The 24,954-nt window shown below is 38.9% G+C and overlaps 4 protein-coding genes across 4 annotated transcripts in view; all 4 read right to left on the reverse strand.

The window, feature by feature from the left end:
* Nucleotides 1–1,144: 1,144 nt before the first annotated feature.
* gtf2h1 (general transcription factor IIH, polypeptide 1) lies at nt 1,145–6,644 on the reverse strand. Its single transcript, XM_084018326.1, has 15 exons — nt 6,485–6,644; nt 5,880–6,041; nt 5,597–5,789; nt 4,753–4,918; nt 4,536–4,629; nt 4,242–4,391; nt 4,027–4,106; nt 3,765–3,898; nt 3,602–3,689; nt 3,423–3,511; nt 3,069–3,186; nt 2,512–2,602; nt 2,089–2,204; nt 1,571–1,663; nt 1,145–1,488 (listed from the first exon to the last, which is right to left on the reverse strand). The coding sequence occupies exons 2-15, from the start codon at nt 6,031–6,033 to the stop codon at nt 1,402–1,404; spliced, it is 1,653 nt and encodes a 550-aa protein (XP_083874452.1). The 5' UTR covers nt 6,034–6,041; nt 6,485–6,644; the 3' UTR covers nt 1,145–1,401.
* Nucleotides 6,645–14,287: 7,643 nt separating this feature from the next.
* LOC311018358 (intestinal mucin-like protein) lies at nt 14,288–16,714 on the reverse strand. The gene is made up of 6 exons (XM_084017284.1): nt 16,634–16,714; nt 15,840–15,941; nt 15,633–15,761; nt 15,203–15,242; nt 14,809–14,932; nt 14,288–14,670 (listed from the first exon to the last, which is right to left on the reverse strand). The coding sequence occupies exons 2-6, from the start codon at nt 15,876–15,878 to the stop codon at nt 14,496–14,498; spliced, it is 507 nt and encodes a 168-aa protein (XP_083873410.1). The 5' UTR covers nt 15,879–15,941; nt 16,634–16,714; the 3' UTR covers nt 14,288–14,495.
* A 77-nt stretch (nt 16,715–16,791) lies between these two features.
* Nucleotides 16,792–19,635, reverse strand: LOC311018825 (intestinal mucin-like protein; the record flags this gene model as incomplete). The annotated part of the gene is made up of 8 exons (XM_084017894.1): nt 19,624–19,635; nt 19,451–19,520; nt 18,548–18,687; nt 18,421–18,452; nt 18,163–18,331; nt 17,165–17,269; nt 17,012–17,052; nt 16,792–16,827 (listed from the first exon to the last, which is right to left on the reverse strand). Exons 3-8 carry the CDS (start codon nt 18,615–18,617, stop codon nt 16,792–16,794), a joined length of 453 nt encoding a protein of 150 aa, XP_083874020.1. The 5' UTR covers nt 18,618–18,687; nt 19,451–19,520; nt 19,624–19,635.
* A 254-nt stretch (nt 19,636–19,889) lies between these two features.
* Nucleotides 19,890–24,954, reverse strand: part of LOC311018826 (mucin-5B-like) — a gene marked incomplete at both ends in the record, with an annotated part of 28,617 nt that continues 23,552 nt past the window's right edge. The window contains 5 exons of the mRNA XM_084017895.1: nt 19,890–20,086; nt 20,191–20,374; nt 20,487–20,731; nt 20,866–21,037; nt 21,593–21,831. Coding sequence (XP_083874021.1) covers nt 19,890–20,086; nt 20,191–20,374; nt 20,487–20,731; nt 20,866–21,037; nt 21,593–21,831 — 1,037 coding nt within the window. The remainder of the gene's footprint in view (nt 20,087–20,190; nt 20,375–20,486; nt 20,732–20,865; nt 21,038–21,592; nt 21,832–24,954) is intronic.

A 24,954-nucleotide genomic window follows, 5' to 3' on the forward strand; every position in this document is an offset into this window, starting at 1 on the left:
CATGTCTTTGTTTCTTTTCTGTCGCCACACAACATATTTCCACAGCCCAGATGTCTGATGGTACCAAGCGGTTCTGTCTAGACCGAGCAGAAAGCTGAGCAGAAAGCTGAGCAGAGCGCTCAGGTAGGTAGCAGATGTTGTATCACAGGTTAATCTGAGCAGACCACAGTTGACCACAGTCTCCTCACCGCTCTGAGCGGGCTGGAAACTGCTTCTCCTGCAGGGTGGGTTAAAGCAGAACCAGCTATCGGGCCGTCTGGACAGCAGTTTACTAACCATGTGTGATTAAACATATGAGACTGACGACAAGAACACATTTCAACAGATTTATTAACGTTAGCAGTGTATTGAACAGGCATCGGGACAGTCACCTACTGTCTCATTCGCTAGTCCTGCTAGGAGAGTCCTGACAGCGGCAGCTCACCGACGGGCTGGCGAACGGTTATAATGTTACAGCGGACCGTAATGTTTCCAAACACACCGACACATGAACGTGATAAAGACAAGAAGCGATCAAATGTTTATTTCCTGGATAGTCAACAAGGGGTCCTCAGAAGGACACGCCTCCCAAACATCTGCCTAGTATAAAGAATATCACCAGTTAATTCAGCCACCAGTTAATCTCGAACACCGGACGCCCTGCTAGCGTTGAACCAACCAACGACACGCATGTAGGAAGGCAACATCTGCAGCTCTCTCGTAATGAACTTTATCAAGTAGTGCAGTTTCAAACAGACCGTGGCATGAACAAAAGCTCACTTTAATTCAGTGACATCTTTGTCATCAGTGCAGACAGAAGGTGCAGACATTACAAACCAGTGACAGTGTGATTTGAGCCCCCCAACACACACACACACACACACACACACACACACACACACACACACACACACACACACACACACACACACACACACACACGCGCACACACGCGCACACACGCACACACACATGTGAAATGTCTTTACAGTATTGCTAGAGTCACTTCACCGTTTGCTTCAGATTTACTGGAAGGTTGTCCACGAACGGACATCTTTGCTCTGCACACTAATGAAACACATGTTGGCAGTCCTCTGCTTGCATTTCACATTTGGTCATATTACACCATTGTAGAAGTCCCGTTTAACCATTATAGGCACCAATCTCTCAACCGTTGAGAAAAACACAAACAAAAGAGAAAGAAAAATAATTACAATTATCTGTGAGAGAGATGCAGTTAGTCTCTGTTGAACAGTTGGGGATGTAGCAGCGTCCGTCTATATCCTCAATAAGCCTGTGTGAATCTGATCCCATCAGGCCGTGATCTGTGGTCTCTTCACAGCAGTCTGGAGAACCGTCTCAGGTCATTTTTCCATATACTGTAATGTATTCCTCATCCTCTCTTTGACAAACGATCCAACCTCAGGTTGTCCTCAACATGCGACGGGTTTGCCAGACGCGGAACTTGCTATAGGCTGTCTGCAACATCTCCTCCAAATGCCCTGTGAGCTGCAAAGTGTTAAAGACATTTAATAAGAAGACCCACCTTGTATAAAGACACTCTGTCATCATTGATAGCTTAGAGACTTACATTTGCACATAAGTACTGACGCTGAATCTTCTCCTGAAAAGGACAAAGTTTGGTCATCTGAAATCTCTCGAGGTTCGTCTTCATTTTCAACACCTATATGAAAAAGTATGAGATGATGAGCAAAAATCTGAAAAAAAACAAAACTTACTAGGGCGATCGGCACCTGTAGTGCTGGTGGCAGTGAACTATATATTAACTATATACAATACTGCTAATGGACAGGCAATTTAGATTAAAAAAAGAAAATATGTTCATGTCAAAGTGAAAACAAATATCTATACATTTATCTGAATTAAATGTATACGACAGAGAAAACGTTGGGATTATTGTGAGAAACCTTAGCTTACATCTACTGCAATTCAATATTGTAAAACAATAAAACATGGAAAATCCTAGAAGAAGTGCCAATTTTATTGTTTTGTTGCCAAAGTCATGGCTTTAAAGACGGGGAATTAATGAATAATTAACTGTGTGTCACAATAATTTGATTTCATTTTAATGAAGTTATCAATAGTCACCTTATTCTCCAAAAATGGTGTGTTTACAGGAAAACAGCACCAGAAGTGTCTCAACAATTCTCCAGCAGCTGTGTAAAGATGCTTCAACTCTCCTTGTAACTCAGTAGGTACCATCTCTGAAGAAAAAAAAAATTATTAAAAAGAAAATACTAAATAAAGTGCTGCCAGTTAAAATAAACATTTGGCATGACGGATTCTGAATCTATTGGTCATCAGTTAACAATCCAGATATTTTAGAGAGGAATGGAGATTTTAATGCCCCCCTACATCTCTACAGAACTCCCAGTCAGTGTACTTTTGAAAGGGACCTCACACATTACCGATGGGCTACAGGCACCAACTTGGTCAACTTTCACAATAAGAAATACTAATTTAATATAACGTACCAATAAAAGTTATTCAGCAACTGTACAAGACACTTACGATTTATGGCTTGCTGTGTTACCGTCTGCATGAGGACGCCACCTTGAGAAAGTGCTGCAATGGCAGAACTAGCTGCTGTGCTGGACAACACCTGCAAAGAGTATTACTGTGTTTAACCCTTTGAAGGCACCGTTCATAATTTAACTATTACCATATTCTTGACTTCTCAGGAAAACTGAATGTCTGGATTATTTCTTAAAAACACTGAAACAATCTGATTATATTTTGCTATATTTGTTGCATTTTCAAGAAGGATTATCAGCAGATCCTAATTTGTCACAATCTAAATCTTCAGACCCTACCAAAAGATAAATTACATTAAATATTGAATAATCTATGCATGTTACATATCATGAATGAACAGTATTTAGATTGATCTGAGAATGTGTTGTTATTGGACTTGCTGTTACTGAGCTGCGTTTGAATGGATAAAACTTCATAGATGATCATTAATCTTTGTCCAAAGGTCAATGACTGTTCAATCACAGGCTGCGTATTCCGTCCAGCCAACCTGATTGCAATATGGTGAATGCGTGAATCAGCGTGTGGGATCTAACCTGAGTGAGGTTGGGTTTGTAATCGACCATCTCTTGCTGGATGAAGTTGATAGAGCTGATGATATCCTGGCTCGTTTTGAACTGTGTGTACTTAAGTGGCACAGGGCCATGAGCGTACCTTATAAACAAAATGAGAGAGTGAGAAAAAAAGATATCACAACATGGCACCATGAAGTCAACCAAAAATACAATCCGTGAAATAAAGAAATATCTATTTACTTTTCTGTTTCATATGTTCTAAGTTGAATAATTTGTTTTGTGATGGTTTGGCAAACAAAAGTAGTTTCAAATCATCACCCGCCTGTTAATGTATCATTTTGATAGGTGTTAGATGAACATATTAATCTACTATACCTGTCAGACTTCTTGAGGTTTAGTGCAACTGTTTTTGGCTTGTTTTCCCTTCGCAGATCTTCATATTCTATGGCCTCTTGTAATTTAACCTAAAGAAGTTTTGCAAACAAAAAAAGTGATTAGGTCTGTTACAGAGTTAGATATTCTTAAAATCTGTTAAAGTTGCAGAGCCATCATACCTTCTTTACAGGAGGCTGGAAGAAGTCAGAATCCCGTGAGTTTCCATCTGTACTGCTCGTCTCACTAGCTGGGTCAGCCGGTGTTTCCCTTTAAAGACATGACACAGTTAGCAAAAATTGGAGACAGAGCAAGTGGTGTTTCTTTCAAAAGTAATCTCTTCACCCCTTGCGTGAGCCTGCTGCCAGCACCATGGCACTGTGATGATTGAACCGCTTTATAATAGCAGAGTTGCTGCTCTCTTTCACCGTCCGGTTCAAATTGGAAGTTGAGGCAACCGTTATACAAGCTCCATAACCCTGCGTCACAAAAAATACCAACTCTTGAGGTAGAAGAATGAAGAGGGGGAAAAAAAAAGAAGCTAAACAAAGTAAATATTTTTGGCGTAGTATGATGTGACTATGATTTGCTTATCATTAAATCTCACCTCATCTAATGTTTTATCCTCTAATGACAGGAGGTCAACCAAAGGATTCTTCACTCCTTGAATCACCATAGACTTTAATCCTGCATGAGACAGATGTGAAAACAGATTTGAGGCGGAGCTGTTTTCGTTTGCAGTATCTAATTAAATGTTAAAATAATACACATAGAAAATCCTTGCATGTACAGTATATGTGACCTCTCCACAAACACTCCTACCCTGTTCATCCTGCTTGGCACACTCTGAGAAGATATCCTGTGTTCCTGTGTTGAGGCGGTCTCGGTGAAAATAATGGGACTGGAAAAAGCGGGTCCAGAACTCCTTCTCCGTCAGGTTATGAGGCACATTTTCACTATACTTCTGCTTCACTGCAAGTACAAAGTCAATATAAATAGATCAAGTCCAACCTAGTTGCAGTGTCTAGGAACACCAGCAGCACATTTAATATCTGGAACTGAGGTGAACAAGAATGCATCTTAAGAGATACCAGCAGATTTGATGTGATTGTTTACCTGCAGGGTATGTTCTGAAGATAGATTCAATAATGTCAGCGGTCAGATTATATCTCAAGCCATTGCAGCCATCTGTCTGAGGTCTAATGTCTGCCTGCAATGCACAAAATTAACGTTTAAAACGATGTTGTTAATGGTGAAGATGTCAATGTTTGAATCAACTATGACATTTAACATTAGATTGTTTTCCCAGTTATGTCAGACTTGATGAACTCACCAGAAAGGCTCCAGATATGCCGACTTCCTGTTTGTTGTTTGATAAATTAGGGTCTGCGTTGTTTGTGTCTCCTAACCGATTGGCCCAGAATTCATCTGCACTGATCACCTGACTCACAACAAGATCTTTATACAACTGGAAAAGCACTGGATCTTCTTGAAGCATCCTACAGGAGAAAATACAAAGACAAAGAAATTATTAATGAATAGATGTTAGTTAATTTCCTTTGAAGTATCAATTTAGGACCTGGAAAATACTTTAAATAAACTAAATTACAAAAAGTAAACCCAGTTTGTTTCTAATACAGACTAATACAGCAGTAAATCTACCTTCATGGAGGTTATAATGTTCACTGTTGATGCAACTGCAAGGTCATTTAGGAGGCTGTAGTTTGTGATATTGAAGAACTGTACTTTTCCGATCACATTCATACCAATAAACTAGATTAAATATTAGAAACACTGCATTAAAAAAAGGTTCCAAATTATCAAAAGGTTTGATTAACACCTCTCAAAAACAGTCTTAAATATGCAGATTGAGCCTAACTCCCATACTCAAGTTATAACTATACTACTAGTTCTATGAACATAGATAGGTGCTGTATTTATTTATTTTTACATCTAAATTACTAAATCCGGAGTAAAGCAGAACAGTATACGTGCATAGGATTGACACAAAATAAAGCACAATGAAGGGACTTGGGCAGTGCAACAGTGTAGTGTGTTTATGATGAGTTTTGGATCTATTTGTTTACACAGACAATACTTGTTAGAAGGATAAATTCATTGTTGGTTTTGGATTCTTAATGTGATTGAATGAGTGTAATAACATAACTCTGTCTCACCTGTTTTTCTCCTCAAGCTCCTTGTTGGCTTTCTTCTTGAACTTGGGCAGCAGCTGCTGCAGCAGCTCCTTGGCGGCGTCTCTGTCTTTGAGTGCACTGCTGTCATTGGAAAAGTGGAACGTGGTGCTTTCACCAGTGTGAAGCACCAGCTGGAGCTGAATTTTGGATTTACCATCTGGGCTGATCTTCTGACCTGCACAAAGAACAAATGTAGTGTGAGAACATCACAAACTCCACCATTATGTGTTTTAGCACTACCAGTAATTGGATGGCAAGTACTCACAGCGAATATCTGCATACAAGTGGCTGACTGTGAAGCGGTCCTTGCCCTCCGGACCCCAGGCTATACGTTCAGCCATCAGATAAAGTGTGCCGTCCTGCTTCCTCTGGCGGACCTTTTTCACCACCAGTAGCACCTCCTCTGATAGTGATGCCATGGCTCAAACTGAAAAGTTATTTATCATTAATAATCCTGTCCTATCATGTCCTGCACATGGGTATTGCTCTAATCAGCCTCACAAATGAAATGGTAACGGTCTGTGTTACCTCCTAAACATGTATTCAACGCTACTAAACCATTTCTTGAACTGCAGTTACAGAATTAACGGTAGCAAGACTGAGCCAGTAACGTCACCGGGACTTAGGTCAGATATGAAGCACTTTGTGTGAGATGCAAGCACGAACTACTCCAGCTTGATTTCACTACGACACACCGAATAAACGTCATGCGCCCTACAACGCTTTCATCCTCTGTCAGGTAACGCAATCTAACCACAAGCGTTCACGGTGTTATCATATAAACTGAGCTAAGCAGCGTTACGTTAGCTAACGTTAACAATCAAAAAGAGAAAGAGCCTGACGGGGAAGTCGGCTTAAAACTTACTCTACCTCAAAATAAATCGATGCTGCGACGGGTACCTCGCTGTCATTCAACACATACTATCAAAAGAAAGAATTCTTTAATATTAAACTAACAACGAGTTATTTTAAACTGAATTTTGACTAATCAAACAGTGAACGTCCAGACTTAAGCGCCGACATGACTGCCAGGCGGTGTGTTACATTAAAAGAGTTCCGACTGCTTAAGGCGACAAAGAATCAGTTCCGCTGAACTCCTTCTATACAGCAAGACACACGTATATACATATTTCACAATTTAAACATACAGTATAAACAAATCCATTACTAATCACATATTACTAATCATGATATTAAACTATTTATATAGCACATTTTATAAACATTTTGCACAGTAAAATTCAATGAATTTAATGCAAACAGAAAGAAAGTTAGGGTAAGTTTGGATAATGTAAATGACAACAACTTTATTTATGTCTAATGCATGTAAACAGAGAGAGAGAGAGAGAGAGAGAGAGAGAGAGAGAAAGAGAAAGAGAGAGAGAGAGAGAGAGAGAGAGAGAGAGAGAGAGAGAAAGAGAGAGAGAGAGAGAGAGAGAGAGAGAGAGAGAGAGAGAGAGAGAGAGAGAGAGAGAGAGAGAGAGAGAGAGAGAGAGAGTCCATTAATTGTGTTACTTCCCTTACTTTATTTGATAAATGACAGAAAGCTAAATATCAGGTTTACTGGATTTTTACAGCGGAGAACCCTCTCACTCACTCATATACACAGCCAAAGAGCTTGCTCCCAAAATCCCTTGTTGTCAAATGGTCTCTATGGTGATGTAATAAATTGCAAGGTTTTGCACCACTAAGGTTCAAGATGAACTAAGTCAGTTAATATGTTATTCACAGAGGTAGAACAAGTAAGCTTGTTAGCTCTTGTACTTTAGTAAAAGTTGCAATACAACTTTGGAGCATAGTCTGTTAGAAGTAAAAGTTATGCATAAAAATAGGTACTGTCAATTATTTTTGTATTATATATTGTTATATAACAATTATTAATACATGGATGTGTATATGTTTATGATTATTATAAATATAATTATAATAAAGTGGAGTAAAAAGTATAATATTTGCTTCTGAAGTGTAGTGGACTAGAAATAATTGTGTATTTAAAGGTTAGGTGATTCTATGCAGAAACACTTTCTGTTGTATTACTTGAAATCCTCACAACATACCAATAGCAATTAATTAATTAAATGCCCTGGCATAAAAAAAAATGAAAAAGGATGTCATCTTTGGCAGTGGCAGGACTGCAAGAACCCAGTCCAATCAAAAAAGTCGGGACGGAGAATATGGCCTGCCTGTTTGTCAATGCTTACTTCCTGATTGCACTCTGCCGATCTCAAGGGCTGTGTCTGAAATGCCATACTAACGTAGGCCTACTGCCTACTACATACTCAACGTGTACATATTGCATATTGCCTCCTAAATGAACGTTTGATGATTACGATTACGTTTGCGGTTCTAGCTCCCGTTTAATGGAAATTACTTATCAAAATATAAAGCATGATTACTATTACACTTAATGAAATATTTCTAAATATTTTTAGGTCAAATTACCATTGTCAAATGTTTTCTACAGTTTATTATATATGCGCGCTCCCACGCCTTTCCTCTTTCTTCCTCGTAGCTGCTTCACTCGCCATCGATCGCGAATATTTAGCAGATTCTATCGATCATCGTCCGTTCATAGATAGTATTATACCTCTGACCAAGGCACACCAGCACATTCACCACGGAGATGACTGAGGCAATTGGCCTGTCGACGTCGGTACATTATTCTCATGTACATTGAATTTGGATTTCCCTCTGAAGTAAGTATGACTTATCTGGTTTAAATAAGTTCCTTTATTATTTGATCATCAATAGACAGGCATATGCATGCATAAACAAAATCACCAGACATGTAGGCTAATATTAGTCGTTTTAATAATATGAGTTTGGTGGGATAAAAAACAAACAAGTAGTGAGCTATTGAATAATTTATCAGACAAATAATCCATGTTATATATACAGGTTGCAATAGAAGAAATAAGTACTGTTTATCAACAAATGAATAGGAAAACATTCAGAATAAATGTAATTTATGATGTTTTCTGTTACAGGTTGGTGCCAGAGGGCCGTACTGCAGGTCAATCCTCATGTTTCTCCGCTGGGCCTCTACTTTGGGTAGCGGGATTTAAGGAAGGACTTTCGTCTTTCAAGGTGTTCCACGGAGAACCTCGTCCACTGCTTACTAACAGAACATAGATGAGTTCCATGTCCATAGTTCCACGGTGGTGATGGGGGTGACAGCGACGAAGCCAACGAGCCACTCCAGCAGTCCTGGGACATCCTCAGAGGCTCGTAGCTGCAGTGTCTGCTCCAAATGTCCAGATCCCTGTGTTGCAGGAACTGCATGACTTTTGTTGAGGTTTTATTTGTGTTTATCAGTGGTGCAGTTTATAAGTAATACCACACAGCACACACAGTTCTTACAGTCAAATGATTCCTGTTAAATGTTTTATGATTATATCTGATGTTCTATACAAATCTAAATAATAAATATCTGAATATATATATTATTGTTGACTTATGTTTTAGGCCTGCAGGTCTATTTCCCTCCTGCTCTGGAGGAGAGACCCTGCTGCAGTGGTTGGCATCATGGCTAAGGAGATGGGGTGTAGTGGGGTAATAGCAGGGATTTGCCCCATCACCTCATCCATGACAACAAACACTATCGGTTTGCAGCAGTGGCCTCTCCTCCCTCAATACTGACACCTTCAGTTCATGCAAACAACATAAACAAACACTTCTCATAATCATGTTTTAGCTAAACTATTCACCACTAGTCATATATCATAATATGTACTGTAATACTGTTCCAAATGGGATCAACTTAATGGACTCTGATGTTTTAAAACATTGTAGATATTACCCAGCACTGACTTTGCCTGCTTATATAAGAAAGACCATTTCTTCTTATTTATTTTATGCTATAAAGTGTTCAACACTTTAAAACTGCTTCCAAATCACCTTGTATTTCTGCATGAGGGTCTCCCTCTTCTTTACCCATCCAGGCTCAACCTTCCCTCCATCCGTTGTTCTTTAGTAAACATCCTATATGAAGGGGATCAGCACATAGAAAAGTGTTACAGTTCATTACAATGATTTCTTGCAGACTAAAATAACTGTTCAGCAGAAACATTTCAGGTAGACATCTTTGGAGAGCAGTACATCTCCCATCTATATATATATATAAACTTAAACGGAGCCCTGCATATCAGAATTATAACATTTAACACCACATTTTCTTACGTGAAGCCTCTCATAGCAGCTTTCCTCCTGCCAGTCAGCGGCGGCACCAGAAAATTATTATTGGGGGGGCAATGAGGGGGTCTGATTGTTTATAGGAGGTGCTAGTGAATTCTGACACCAACAAATAATACTATAATAGATATAGATGTACTGTTCCCGTGGCCGTGCTGATACACTACATATTGTCGAATGCATGTTACTAAACGTTTATCATAAAACAAACACAGGCATATTTAACTACTTTTAATGAAATGAAGTGCCAAACAAGCACAAAAAACAATACAAATCCACCACAGAGAACATCTGTGGATTTACAAGAGTGTGACTGAGAATTGTAGCACAGTGTATAGTTGTATACAGTATACTCTTACAACTGTCTCTGAACTCACTAAATATGTTTTCTCTCTCCTTCTGTTCTCCTCTCCTTCCCTCTCCACTCCTGTCTTCCTCCTCTTCCTCTCCTCTAAACTCCTCCTCCTCACTCTCCACTCCTGTCTTCCTCTCCTCTAAACTCCTCCTCCTCACTCTCCACTCCTGTCTTCCTCTCCTCTAAACTCCTCCTCCTCACTCTCCACTCATGTCTTCCTCTCCTCTTCCTCCCTTCTTCTTCTCCTCACTCACTCCCAACTCCTGTCTTCCTCTCCTCTTCCTCCCTTCTTGTCCTCTAAACTCTGCTTCACTCGCTCTTCAATGCTGTCTTTCTCTCTTCTCCTCTCCCCTCCTCCTCCTTTCTCTGTTCTCCTCACCTACTACCGCCCCTTCGTCATCCTCGCTTTCATCCTCACCCTCCAAGTCCGTCATCACTCTGTCCTGCGTCCGTAAATCACCACCACCATCGTCCACTCTTATTCGCTTTTTGGCTATCACAAATCGGTCCATTTCGCTCTGTTGACACAATCGCTAACTAGCCGCTATGCATCAACCACCGCTAACGTGAACGTCAAATTCAGCCTGCCGTATCTGCGTGCAAACCAGCCAATCAAATCGCACGACACAGGAAAAAAAAAAAAAACAATCACCATAGGAACGTTATAAACAGTATTTCTTCAGATGATTGATTGTTAATGTCTCAGTGTCTTAATTTGTTCTATATTTGTTATAGTTTTTAATCCATAAATATTTCGAGGGGAGGGGGGGCAAAAGGGGGGGCGCAGCCTTTGACCCTGCTGGCCCCCCCCCCGCGCCGTCACTGCCAGTGAACTTCTCCTCATCGTTCCCTCCACCAGATGAGGTGCTCGGTGTCTGCATCCGTCCCTTTAACGGACAACGATACATGGCGTTATTAATCACCGTAAGTTATTATATAACCACGTTTTAAGATTAGCACTATATTCTTAGGTAATGTCGGTAAAAACGGCACATTTGCCGCTTCGCTAATGCTCGCTAACCTCTGTGGTAAATTACCGTCACTAGGCTAGCCGGCTAGCAGGACCTTCAAGTTAACGTACAATTCCAACAACAATGAAGTGACATTCATTATCAATACGATTTAAAAATCAGCTGAAAACAAAAATCGTGTTACAGTATACTTTGTACTCAGTTTGTGTCGGGCTGTCGCCAGCATTCGTCCGCCATTATCCAAAAAGTTTCAGAAGTCAGACGAGCCGCAATGGATTTTGGGGAAGTTGAGTATATCTAGCAAGGTCCACTGTATACTCAGTCAAAGTCAATGTCTCTGTGGTTTTTCCAAATGACCTACTCTCCCTTTAATACAGTACTTGAGAAACTTGGTTACTGGTTATTTATTACCCTATCATTTGGCCCTGTCCTTTGGACGGGTGCTATATGAATATATATATATATATATACACTCAACAAAAATATAAACGCAACACTTTTGTTTTTGCTCCCATTTTTCATGAGATGGACTTAAAGATCTAAAATTCATTCCAGATACACAATATTACCATTTCTCTCAAACATTGTTCACAAATCAGTCTAAATGTGTGATAGTGAGCACTTCTGCTTTGCTGAGATAATCCATCCCACCTCACAGGTGTGCCACATCAAGATGCTGATCTGACATCATGATTAGTGCACAGGTGTGCCTTAGACTGTCCACAATAAAAGGCCACCCTGAAATGTGCATTTTTTTGCTTTATTGGGGGTCTGGGGACTCAGAACCAGTCAGTATCTGGTGTGACCACCATTTGCCTCATGCAGTGCAACACATCTTCTTCGCATAGAGTTTATCAGATTGTCAATTGTGGCCTGTGGAATGTTGGTCCACTCCTCTTCAATGGCTGTGCGAAGTTGCTGGATATTAGTGGGAACTGGTACACGCTGTCGTATACGCCGGTCAAGCACATCCCAAACATGCTCAATGGGTGACATGTCCGGTGAGTATGCTGGCCATGCAAGAACTGGGACATTTTCAGCTTCCAAGAATTGTGTACAGATCCTTGCAACATGGGGCCGTGCATTATCTTGCTGAAACATGAGGTGATGTTCATGGATGTATGGCACAACAATGGGCCTCAGGATCTCATCACGGTATCTCTGTGCATTCAAAATGCCATCAATAAAATGCACCTGTGTTCTTCATCCAAAACAGATGCCTGCCCATACCATAACCCCACCACCACCATGGGCCACTCGATCCACAACATTGACATCAGCAAAGCGCTCACCCACACGACGCCACACACGCTGTCTGCCATCTGCCCTGAACAATGTAAACCGAGATTCATCCGTGAAGACACCTCTCCAACGTGCCGGACGCCATCGAATGTGAGCATTTGCCCACTCAAGTCTGTTACGGCGACGAGCTGGAGTCAGGTCAAGACCCCGATGAGGACGACGAGCATGCAGTTGACCTTCCCTGAGACGGTTTCTGACAGTTTGTGCAGAAATTGTTTGGTTATGCAAACCAATTGTTTCAGCAGCTGTCTGAGTGGCTGGTCTCAGACGATCTTGGAGGTGAACCTGCTGGATGTGGAGGTCCTGGGCTGGTGTGGTTACACGTGGTCTGCGGTTGTGAGGCCGGTTGGATGTACTGCCATATTCTCTGAAACGCCTTTGGAGACGGCTTATGGTGGAGAAATGAACATTCAATGCACGAGCAACAGATCTGGTTGACATTCCTGCTGTCAGCATGCCAATTGCACGCTCCCTCAATGCTTGTGGCATCTGTGGCATTTTGCTGTGAGACAAAACTGCACATTTCAGAGTGGCCTTTTATTGTGGGCAGTATAAGGTACACCTGTGCACTAATCATGATGTCAGATCAGCATCTTGTTGTGGCACACCTGTGAGGTGGGATGGATTATCTCAGCAAAGCAGAAGTGCTCACTATCACACATTTAGACAGATTTGTGAACAATGTTTGAGAGAAATGGTAATATTGTGTATCTGGAATGAATTTTAGATCTTTAAGTCCATCTCATGAAAAATGGGAGCAAAAACAAAAGTGTTGCGTTTATATTTTTGTTGAGTGTATATTCATATAGCACCCGTCTATATATATATATATATATATATATATATATATATATATATATATATATATATATATATATATGTCTTTTAGTTTTAGTGCATGTTTTGATTGTGAACCTATGACTAGAGAAATGTGTACCTTAAGTAGTAGATTCAATGTTTTGCTTGCTGTTTTTTAGGGGAAATGTATTTATTTGGCCTTTAGAAGCATCACTTGCAAAAAATGTTTTTTTTATTTGATTAATTATTGGAAGTATTCCCAATGTATGTGTTTGTAGGTGACAGACTACATATCAAATAATCAAAAATAATATGTATTAAATTATATATTGAATAATACCTATACAATTATAAAAGTTGGAGCACTGCTCTAGGCGTAAGACATCTTTTCAGAATCAGAATCAGAAAACTTTAAACTTTAACCCCACAGGAAATTGTACATCTGCAATTGTTCCATAAGAGTTAGGAAGAAAAATACATTTAAATGAAGAGATTCTACCAACAATGCATCATGCAAACACAAGACCAATGTATATTAAAAATAGCTGATATGAAAAAACAAAAACACACAATTGCCAGTAAACCTAAGAGTTTTAATGACACTGAAGAAATTCAGATTTGCAGAAGTTTGACACATCAGATCAAATTGGACATTCTTTACACTCTTTTATTTATATATTCAAATGGTAGTGAGATATAATGACCAACAATCATTTAAAATTTAAATCCATTGAAACCTTTTGTCTCTCCACATTTTATGACAAATATAATCCCCAAAAGATGTGAAAATAATATGACAATGTACTTATATATGTTATGTTATATATTACATCTGAAGTCATTCTGGTATCTATTAACTCTCAAGTCATATACAGTAAAAGAAATAGAAACAAATTAAGACTGAGAACACCATTTTTTTTATATATTTTTTTTATAAAGGAACAAATACTTCAAAAGCTCAAAGACACCAGGACACAAATATGTGTTACTATGTGGTCCTGCCTCCCTCACAATTAACGAGAAAATGTTGAGGAATACAAAGGGACAATTCTCCAGGGCTGTAGGACATTTCAGACCACAGCATCTCTGCTATTTAAAGGTTTAACATATTGTCCCTTACTTGAGGATGCTGAAGAGGTGTGTTTCTTCACACATTGAGTCTTAACTCCAATAGCTTTTTGAAGAGGAATTGATAAAAATGTATTAAAGTTAGATATTTCCCTCAATAAAGCCTAGTTTAAATGTTGTCTACAAAATGTTTACATTAGTCTTTCTTATTGTTACATTTAGTGACTTTGCAACCACACTTGTCGACTGTAATATATTTGTACTTTATCTTCCTGCCATTAGTGCAGATCATCTCCACTTGTTTCTTACTGGTGGCCATTTCCTGACAGCACGAGCACGAACGCATCATACGTCCGTTCTCTGCAGAGTACCTGTAAATAGAGACAGTTACAGACAAGAACAGTGTTAGTCACCTGTTGGTCACATGAAATCTGAACAGGTACTTTCAGAATGATTTAGTAAAGTAATTTGTACTGTATATCCCACAGATACTTTGTTCTAAGTCTCACATTGATGAGGAAGATTCACATGATCCCGCACAGGTTGTGATTTCCACTGGCACAACCGATTTGCAGTTCCTCTTCTTTAAATAGGTGGTTTTCCTGTTCATCTGACAGTTTGGGCGTGGAATACCTGTGAATGATACATGAACACCATTTTCATCTAGCTGCAAAAACATTTTTAGCATTTGTTTTCATGCAAAAACACCATTATAGATTTGATTGGACACAAATGCTTGTACATTATTAAATCCGGAAAATAACGACAAATTAATCAATAATAAAAATAGACTTTAATTGCATCCCTGCAGTTTTTTTTAACCACGGTTAATGCAAGGTAAGAGTAAAAGAGGACAACAGGGAAATTGTGTGATTTGAATTAATTTTATTGACTCGTACTTACAGGTTTTGCAACAACCGTTGATGTCACTTTGTTCTGTTCCCTGTAATATAGACAATGTGGAGTGTAAAATATGTAGGCAACTCTCAAATAAGCTACATATGAGAAACGGTGTTTCTCATTCCAGCACATTTACAGATACATCTATCTTTATAAGGCGTACAGTGACTATTTTGCAGACAATGACAGTACATCTAAACCCAAGAGTTTTAACATTTGTGTTTTTTTTGGCAAATTAGCCTAAATCAAAAGCTAAATATCAGATAGGTAAATGCTTTTATGTGTATGGTACAAATTGCACAAATTAAAACTACCCCCTCCCATACCCTGCAGGTTGGATGCAAAATGCATTATAAAATAAGTCAGCATCAGTATAAACAAAGCTGACAGAAATAAGAATTTCTGCTAATTTCAGTCCTGAGATTATACTCACAGAAACGCAGTTATCTGGATCAAATGAGGGACATGTTGTTTGCCTTTTAGAGGTTATGAACTCATCGTTCACCTTTAGGCAATCATACTTGGTACAGTTGTCATTCGGTGGTGCCCAAGACTGAGAAGGCTGTCAGAGATGAAGACATCAATAAGTGAGCAGAAACAACCCTGGCTTCGTAAGTTGTTTCCTTTACAGTGTACTTACTTTAATAATTATTGGAGACGTGAAGCCTGGGAGCTCCATAACACAGCTTGTCTTTTTACATGTTCCACAACATTGTCCAGGTTGCTGTTGATACTCATAGCCCTATTCAGAAAAAAAATTGCACAAATCAACATCATCTGCAATTTCAGACAATGAAATATATATAAGTTAGTATGTAGTAGTATTTATAAAATACCTTCAACCCTGAGGATTGTTTCATCCAAATTACAAAAATAACACTTTTTTCTTATTAACCCCAAAGAGGGATCTTTCCATTCTAATGTGCAAATGTTTGAGATATCCATCTCTGAGATTCCTGCTGCCGTTCAAATGGAGGTGAATGCAATTTAGTTTGTGGCGCTCAAAACACTATACTTTTTTGTGTAGTATCAATTTTCAGAGACAATGTATCCTTGCTACTCTGGATAATCTATGGTGTAGACCATCAACAGTGGAAAATGTCTCCAGCAGAAACACCACCAACACAAATTACATTCGCCCCCATTGTATTCAGATGGCTCAAATAGTACAGACAGATGTTTCAAACCTGAACAAATAAATAAAAAAAATAGTGCATAGAAAAAGGATAATAATAACAACAACAACAACAACAAAAAATAGTTCTTGCAGTTTTCTTAAGTTTTGTAATTTTGTTACACTTTTCAAACTGGTATCATCACTCAACACAACACTGACATATTACAATGCACGCAACAAAGGCTATGCATCAGCAACTATTGTACAAATCCACAGTATACACAGCAATGCTCTTACAAGTCACATGCAAAACATACCTCTTGGCACACATGGGAACATGTCTTCGTATAACAAACAATGGCATTCAACTTGCTCCTGGGATCCTGAGTTTCAGTACATTGGCATGTTTCACATGGGTTTTTGGAGAAATCCATACCAGGCTGTAAACAATAAAATGCAATGTCTGAGCCATATGTCATATAAAGGCCAGCAAAATAAATGTCACTCTGGTCTAACAACAAGGTGAAAATACAGAACGATGGTGAAGAGGTTTAATTTAAATAATAATCATAGGTTATACTTAATTAATATTATACGTAATTTAAAGATTACAGAGTTTTAGTAACACATTAACAAGAACATGTATTCTTAAAACAGCAAATTTAATTAAAAAAATTCAGTAGATTATTCCTTACCTTGTACTCAGTTTTATTGAAGACACAGACGCCTTTGGGTACTAGATAAAAATGAAGATGGAAAGATGATTACATTAAAGGCGTGCGGTTAGTTGGTTTTGATGTCTCTCACACACACTTTAAGCAACTGGAACTGAATCCTAGAAAGCTTACCACAGTGGTAAGATGGGCAGCAGGTGTCATTTGACATGTGGATCTCCAACTCAAATCCCAGTTTGCACTTATGTATTGGCAACAAACAGCGGCTCCTATTGCATTCTGATGGTGAAGGTGAGACAATTCAGGGGTTGGTGAGTATAGCTTAAAATTAAACGATGTACTCTTGTAAAATAGGCAATTACTTGTTACATACCTGAAAATAAAGATGGCTCATTTAATACAACAAGTAGCATTTTTTAACTGACTGACTAACAGATTCATTACAGACAGCAGCAGATGCCATATTTAATCATATGGTCATACAGGACACTATATCAGATTTTCACAACACATAAAATAAAAGAATTCAGGATAACAATAATATTGCAATATCTATAGAACATTTGATCCGTCTCCCCCCCCCCGACAAAAGCATTACTCTAAATATGAGTGTAGGGAGGTGGACAGGAAGTCTGAAATCATAACTGTAAAGCATGATTGAAGAGGTTCTGGATTATTTGCACCTTATTATCATATGTAAGTTAATGTTGTGTATATATACTGTATCATACAGTGTATAAATAAGTGTCTACCTAGCCAGTGATTTCAGTAATATATAATTTATATCACTGGGGCTTGTTTAAATAACAGAAACACATGTCAGTATAATGCAATCAACTTCAACAGCAAACCACATCCTCCAAAATGAACATAAAGTTGAATCAACCCCTCACAACAGTTTCAACAAAACTGAACATTACAACCTTCATGAAGGTATTCTGGTTTAGCCGGATTCATGTATTAAGACTGCATCAGCATCTGAGTGTATTTTCCCTGGCTTTAGAAAGGTATTATACAGAAGAGGAAAGAGATATAATACCATTTCTTATTATGACTCCCTGTGACGAGAAAACTGTTGTTTGTGTGTATAATCAGTGCCCATTGAATAATCTTTTTTAAAAAAATGTCATAACTTTGTCAGCAGATATGTTCCGGTGCTTTGAATCACTCACCACAGGTCAGTCTTTCACAGCAGTCCACTTTGCGCTTCACCAACACTTCACCTTCCTTAGTGCACATTATTGGTTGTTGAGTGGGACATGCGAGAGTCTCACATTCAACACTCAGAGTGTCCTCATCACAAACGCACTGCTTGCAGCCACACTGCCAAACCTCACCAATCTGTTTGAAAGACGGAAATGGGCTGATGTTGGAACGGCAACAAATTACTTTGTGAATAATGCTAATCAGTCATATGTTGTAGCATTTACCTGTTTAGGTTGACCATCAGAACCAGTGCAACCTTCAACAATAAAAAAAAACCCAATTAATTATTTGAACATTAGTTCCTTCACAAATAATCAATTACATTTTTCTTTAAACAGAAAGTGTTATTACAGGATGAGACACAGAGGTCTGATTTTGAGTTGAACAGAGTCATCCCCTCTGGGCAGAAACATCCTTCCATGAAGCCGTTACCAACTTGATTCTCTTTGCCGTTTCTCCCCTGGCATTGTTTTGCATTCCTCTCATTGTATCTAAACATAAAGACAATTGATGGTGAAAAACAATCATTATAATGAGTGAAAGGCAGTACAAGCATACGTATTGGTTTTTTTGCCATGCTAGTGGCATAGAAGTGTTGGTCTGTTGGTCCATCACTTTGGTCCAGACTGAAATATTTCAACTCTTTTAAATGATTGTCACAAACTTTTGTCCCCAGATTATGAATCCTAATGACTCTGACTTTCCCTCTCCCGCCACCATGAGGTTGACATTTGGGGCTTTAAGTGAATTGCTTCAAAACTATTAGATGGGATAAATAAGAGGGGAAAAGCACAATTTGGAGAGAAATAAGCAAAATAAGCAAACAGTGGCAATAGTATTGAATAGTGAGATAGTGAGAGGAAGATTCTTACATGAACTACAAATTAAAGTAGCAGGGGTAAGAAGTAGTGGAACCAACAGAAAAGAACAAGTAATCATGAGTAGATTAAGAAATGGTTATAGGTTTGTGTCAAAACATCCAACTGGTTATTGTCATCAGTGTGAAGAAGACAAGACAGTATAGCACGTCCTGATTTCATGCAGCAAATATGAAGAAGAAACAAGGGTTTTGATCGTAGGACTACAGGGGCTAGGACAAGGAGAGATCGGGGTTTTAAACATGATTGGCCATGGAGACAAGTTGGAGGGGGCAAAAAGGGTATGTACGGTTTTGAAATCAACCCCACTATCTCCAAGGCTGAAAACTGCTGACATTATTTGTCTCATGATATTGGTAATAGGGCTGAGCATTACCTCGCATTGCAAGTTGGTTCAACAGTTGGCCCGCAAGGCTTGTAGACCTTATTTTGTGGACATTTATATTCTACAGGAGAAAATGGATTTAAACATCAACATGATGAAAAAAGGGAAATCTAGACATTTGGAAAAATCAATGTTAGCTTCGTACTAAAATGAAACCGCCCTACCGCACTGTCCTTTTGTAGCATTCCTCCAGGGTACACAGATCGACGCTCTAGCACACATCCTGGCATATACCTCTATACTGGAACAACCCATTTTACCAATGTGGCAAACATCATATTTACAGCTCTTGTAAAATGGTTTTGGTGAGATGACTTTGTGGCATTCTTCAAACACCCTTGATGTACAAATCAAAAGAAAGAAGGCTGTTAATCCAGAGTGATACTCAAAAAATGAATTGACATATTGTGTTCATGTATTCTCTAAATTCTTACTTGCTGATCAGAATTTCACATATATCAGGCTTGCAGGGGGTTTGTGTGGTTGTTGGCGTCGGCGAAGATGGTGTATTCTCACAATTTGACTTATCCTTATTTGGTTCATGCCACTGTCCCATTTGAGCGCATGTGGTATCAATCTGGCCATTTGGTAATCTGCAGTCATTTTTCCTGTTATTGTCACAGGTACCTTGTGAAAGTAAATATTAACATGACAGATATTACAACCCATGGCACTTTCATGTTAAATCCAGCACTATGTATATCTTTTCATCTCTGAACATATCAACTTACCACACTGTCCCTCTGTGTTGTTGTGGAAAAGGGAAAACGGCAACTCAATGCTACATAAAAGGTCTTTGAGTGTCACAACTGCTTCAATTGCCTGGATTGTCAAACTCAGCTCAGTGGTTGTACTTGTTATGATGAAGTCATCGTTACAGTAGGTTGGGAATACCCGCGTGCCGTTGATGAACACCTAAACAATTGTAACATTGTAAAGGTGAAGCATTTTTAATCATCAGTATCACTGCATCTAATTTAAATATATTCAAGTAAAGCCATTTAAATAAGGTGTGTGCAAACTGTACCATATTCACGGTTCTTTTGGTTCTCTCCTGTGTGAGGATAACTTCATAGTTTTTGTAATACACAGTCAGGGTTTTAGTACAGGCTTCAAATCCAGACATTTCACAGTTTGGATTGTTGCTCAGAATTTTTAAACTGTGTTGAGGAATAATCTCTTTGACAAGGACAGCTGTGCAGTTTTTCTGGAGGTTGTAATACTGGCCATCAAATGTCACAATATGAGGATCTCCCCAGGAAGCGCAAATACCTGCAAAAATTACACAGAGATTACTTTGAGTGTTATATATCTATAAAATGCTGAATATATTGTATTTCTTTTTAGTGTAGCAGTTTAATGATGCTGCTTGAATTTGCATTTAAACAGCTTTCATTTGAACTTACATTTACATTCATAGTGGTAACAGCAGCCTCCTTTGTCATAAACCTTGACTGGTGAATGCCCATTTTCACATACAGGCATGGTAACTGTTGCACATGGCACATGTTCTGTTATTACTCTTCCATTGTCACATGTTTCTGTGATGCAATTGTTTGAGCTCCAGGACTCTCCATCCTGTAAAGGGCAAAGTCTTAATTTTAGGTATCTACTTCCAGTAAAAAAAAAGAAGAACACACAACATATACATCTATAGTTTATGAAATCCATGAAATGAGGAAATCACTTTTAATTTTAATTAGATACAATACATTCACAGGTGTTATTATCAATCCCACCAATGGGTTGAAATTCTTAGATGATTTTATTTTATGATTTTATGTTGATGTCCTTAAGTGACATATTAGTACTAAGCAATATTATATGACTTACCTGTAAATTGTTAGACATAGATAGACAGACAGACAGACAGACAGACAGACAGACAGACAGACAGACAACAAATAGACATTTGTTTTATTTATGTATTAATATATATCTCTGTTTGTTTATCTGGTTTTGTATGTTGTGTATATGTATGTTTTTTTTAATTAGTCTTTTGATGTGTGTAAACATTTCTTTTATGTTCTCTGTTAATGCGACCCCAGAAATAATAGCCTCAGTTTTGAGTTTCTATCTATCTATATTCATGATCTGTTCCGATCTGTTCCTTGTTTAACGAAATTCAAATACCTTTCGAGGTGGCTTGAGATATGAGCAGTCTTTGGAAGGTTTCATTGTGGATCCAGTTTTTGCATTGACAGTCGTGGAGCCAATTTCCCTTGTAGTGCCAGCGTTTGTTGTGGTGGTTGTAGGAGTTGGTGGGGTTGTAGAGTGACATGGCCGAACCAGCTTCTCAACATTACATGTCAAACTGCAATATGCAGTGAAACACCAGCCTTCTCCATCAGTCTTATTGTACATAAAGCTACCTATATGAGAATAGAAACAATGCGGTTAGACCAAAAATGTCTAATGATGTGAGTAAAGCAAATCACAGTGCCAGGGTTGCCTATCAAATGCAACTTGTGTGACTACAAATCTAACCACATTCATGTTTTCAAAATGAACATTATGTCAAGTCTATGTCAGGATCGATTATCCAATCTACTGCGACTCTACACCATCATAAATAGTGCCAATTTGACCACTTCTGGTTATAGTTTTGCCCAAGATTAAAAAAGAAGGCAGGCCCACTCAGACAGTGTATTGTGATTATGGATATCAATGCAAACAGAATTGGACCTGTAATGAAAATAAACTCATTATAGTTGAGGCTTCCTGTTTTGATCAGATGTACCCAGATACATTGTTAAAACAGTTGCAACCGTGACTAAATGTTAAAAATGGAATGGCAAAAACAAATTGCTTACCAGGAGGAAAAAACTGATGCATGTACTTGCAGAAACACAGAGTTGTCCTGCCTGCTGTTGAAGCCGGAAGAGATGAAAATGTAACAGTTGGGGTTTCAATAGTTTTCTTGTCTGTGACTGTTGTGGTTGTTCTCGATAAAACGTGTCCTGTTAATGATGACGATGTTGTAAATACTGCATTTGTAACAACTTCAGGGGTTGTTGTAGTGGGGTGTTTAGTTGTTACAGCAGTAGAAATGGGGAGTTCTGTGATTGTTGTAGATTCTTCTGGGATTGTGGATGTTTCAGTTGTTTTAGTGGAACGCTTTTCTGTGGTCTTGACGGGGGTGCTGGGTTCTTCAGTGGTTGTGGCAGTAGTCGTTGCTTCCTTTTCTGTGATTGTAGATATTGTAGTGGGCTCTTTTATGGTTGTTGCTGAGCCTGTAGTGGACATTCCTTTGGTTGTCTTGGTTGTTAAGGTTGCAATTGTGGTTGAGCGCTCACACATGTTAATGCAACATTTTACTCGTATTTCATAGTCATGGCACATAGGAGGTATACCTTGGTCTTTGTTATGACAGATTAGACCATCTCTTGGGTTGCATTCTACTTTTTGTCCAAGTTGCTTCAAAGATAAATCCTTGTATTGCGTGGCTCTACATTCTATTTCCAAAGGTTTTCTGCAAACACTCAGATCTGGGTCAGTAATTTTTTCAATTGGTTCATAATCTCCACCATCTTCAACTCCAGGGTAATGATTGTTTTTCCAATCCGACCACTTACAAACATAGCAGTCGGATGATGTTGTGGTAGCTTTTTCTGTGGTTATGGCAGCAGCAGTGCTAGATTCTTCTGTGGATATTGTCATGGATTTTCCAGTGAATATGGGTACTGTTGTGGATTCTTCTGGGATTGTAGTTGTTGCAGTGGGCTTTTCTGTGATTGTGGTTGTTGCAGTGGGCTTTTCTGAGGTTGTTGCTGAGCCTGTAGTGGACATTCCTTTGGTTGTCTTTGTTGCTAAGGTTGCAATTGTGGTTGAGTGCTCACACATGTTAATGCAACATTTTACTCGTATTTCATAGTCATGACACATAGGAGGTATACCTTGGTCTTTGTTATGACAGATCAGACCATCTCTTGGGTTGCATTCTACTTTTTGTCCAAGTTGCTTCAAAGATAAATCCTTGTATTGCGTGGCTCTACATTCTATTTCCAAAGGTTTTCTGCAAACACTCAGATCTGGGTCAGTAATTTTTTCAATTGGTTCATAATCTCCACCATCTTCAACTCCAGGGTAATGATTGTTCTTCCAATCCGACCACTTACAAACATAGCAGTCAGTTGATGTTGTGGTAGCTTTTTCTGTGGTTTTGGCAGCAAAAGTGCTGGACTTTTCTGTGGATATTGTTGTTGATTTTCCAGTGAATATGGGAACTGTTGTGGATTCTTCCAGGATTGTAGTTGTTGCAGTGGGCTTTTCTGTGATTGTGGTTGATGTAGTGGGCCTTTCTGTAATTGTGGTAGGCTTTTCTCTGGTTGTGGTGGGCTCTTCTATGGTTGTTGCTGAGCCTGTAGTGGACATTCCTTTGGTTGTCTTGGTTGTTAAGGTTGCAATTGTGGTTGAGCGCTCACACATGTTAATGCAACATTTTACTCGTATTTCATAGTCATGACACATAGGAGGTATACCTTGGTCTTTGTTATGACAGATTAGACCATCTCTTGGGTTGCATTCTACTTTTTGTCCAAGTTGCTTCAAAGATAAATCCTTGTATTGCGTGGCTCTACATTCTATTTCCAAAGGTTTTCTGCAAACACTCAGATCTGGGTCAGTAATTTTTTCAATTGGTTCATAATCTCCACCATCTTCAACTCCAGGGTAATGATTGTTTTTCCAATCCGACCACTTACAAACATAGCAGTCAGATGATGTTGTGGTAGCTTTTTCTGTGGTTATGGCAGCAGCAGTGCTATATTCTTCTGTGGATATTGTCATGGATTTTCCAGTGAATATGGGTACTGTTGTGGATTCTTCTGGGATTGTAGTTGTTGCAGTGGGCTTTTCTGTGATTGTGGTTGTTGCAGTGGGCTTTTCCGAGGTTGTTGCTGAGCCTGTAGTGGACATTCCTTTGGTTGTCTTTGTTGTTAAGGTTGCAATTGTGGTTGAGTGCTCACACATGTTAATGCAACATTTTACTCGTATTTCATAGTCATGACACATAGGAGGTATACCTTGGTCTTTGTTGTGACAGATCAGACCATCTCTTGGGTTGCATTCTACTTTTTGTCCAAGTTGCTTCAATGATAAATCCTTGTATTGTGTTGCTCTACATTCTATTTCCAAAGGATTTCTGCAAACACTCAGATCTGGGTCAGTAATTTTTTCAATTGGTTCATAATCTCCACCATCTTCAACTCCAGGGTAATGATTGTTCTTCCAATCCGACCACTTACAAACATAGCAGTCAGATGATGTTGTGGTAGCTTTTTCTGTGGTTTTGGCAGCAAAAGTGCTGGACTTTTCTGTGGATATTGTTGTTGATTTTCCAGTGAATATGGGTACTGTTGTGGATTCTTCCAGGATTGTAGTTGTTGCAGTGGGCTTTTCTGTGATTGTGGTTGATGTAGTGGGCCTTTCTGTAATTGTGGTAGGCTTTTCTCTGGTTGTGGTGGGCTCTTCTATGGTTGTTGCTGAGCCTGTAG

This window comes from Eutrigla gurnardus, assembly GCF_963514095.1.
Source record: "Eutrigla gurnardus genome assembly, chromosome: 9".
Lineage (NCBI taxonomy): Eukaryota > Metazoa > Chordata > Actinopteri > Perciformes > Triglidae > Eutrigla > Eutrigla gurnardus.

What these genes read in the sequence shown, in the direction of transcription:
- LOC311018358 (XM_084017284.1), bottom strand. Translation starts at nt 15,878, where the DNA reads ATGGAGCTCCCAGGCTTCACGTCTCCAATAATTATTAAA. An exon ending in CGTCTCCAATAATTATTAAA is followed by an intron (nt 15,762 to 15,839) that starts GTAAGTACACTG and finishes CATCTCTGACAG; the next exon opens with CCTTCTCAGTCTTGGGCACC. An exon ending in ATCCAGATAACTGCGTTTCT is followed by an intron (nt 15,243 to 15,632) that starts GTGAGTATAATC and finishes TCTATATTACAG; the next exon opens with GGAACAGAACAAAGTGACAT.
- gtf2h1 (XM_084018326.1), bottom strand. Translation starts at nt 6,033, where the DNA reads ATGGCATCACTATCAGAGGAGGTGCTACTGGTGGTGAAAAAGGTCCGC. An exon ending in CTTCAGAACATACCCTGCAG is followed by an intron (nt 4,392 to 4,535) that starts GTAAACAATCAC and finishes TTGTACTTGCAG; the next exon opens with TGAAGCAGAAGTATAGTGAA. An exon ending in AACCTCAAGAAGTCTGACAG is followed by an intron (nt 3,187 to 3,422) that starts GTATAGTAGATT and finishes TTTGTTTATAAG; the next exon opens with GTACGCTCATGGCCCTGTGC.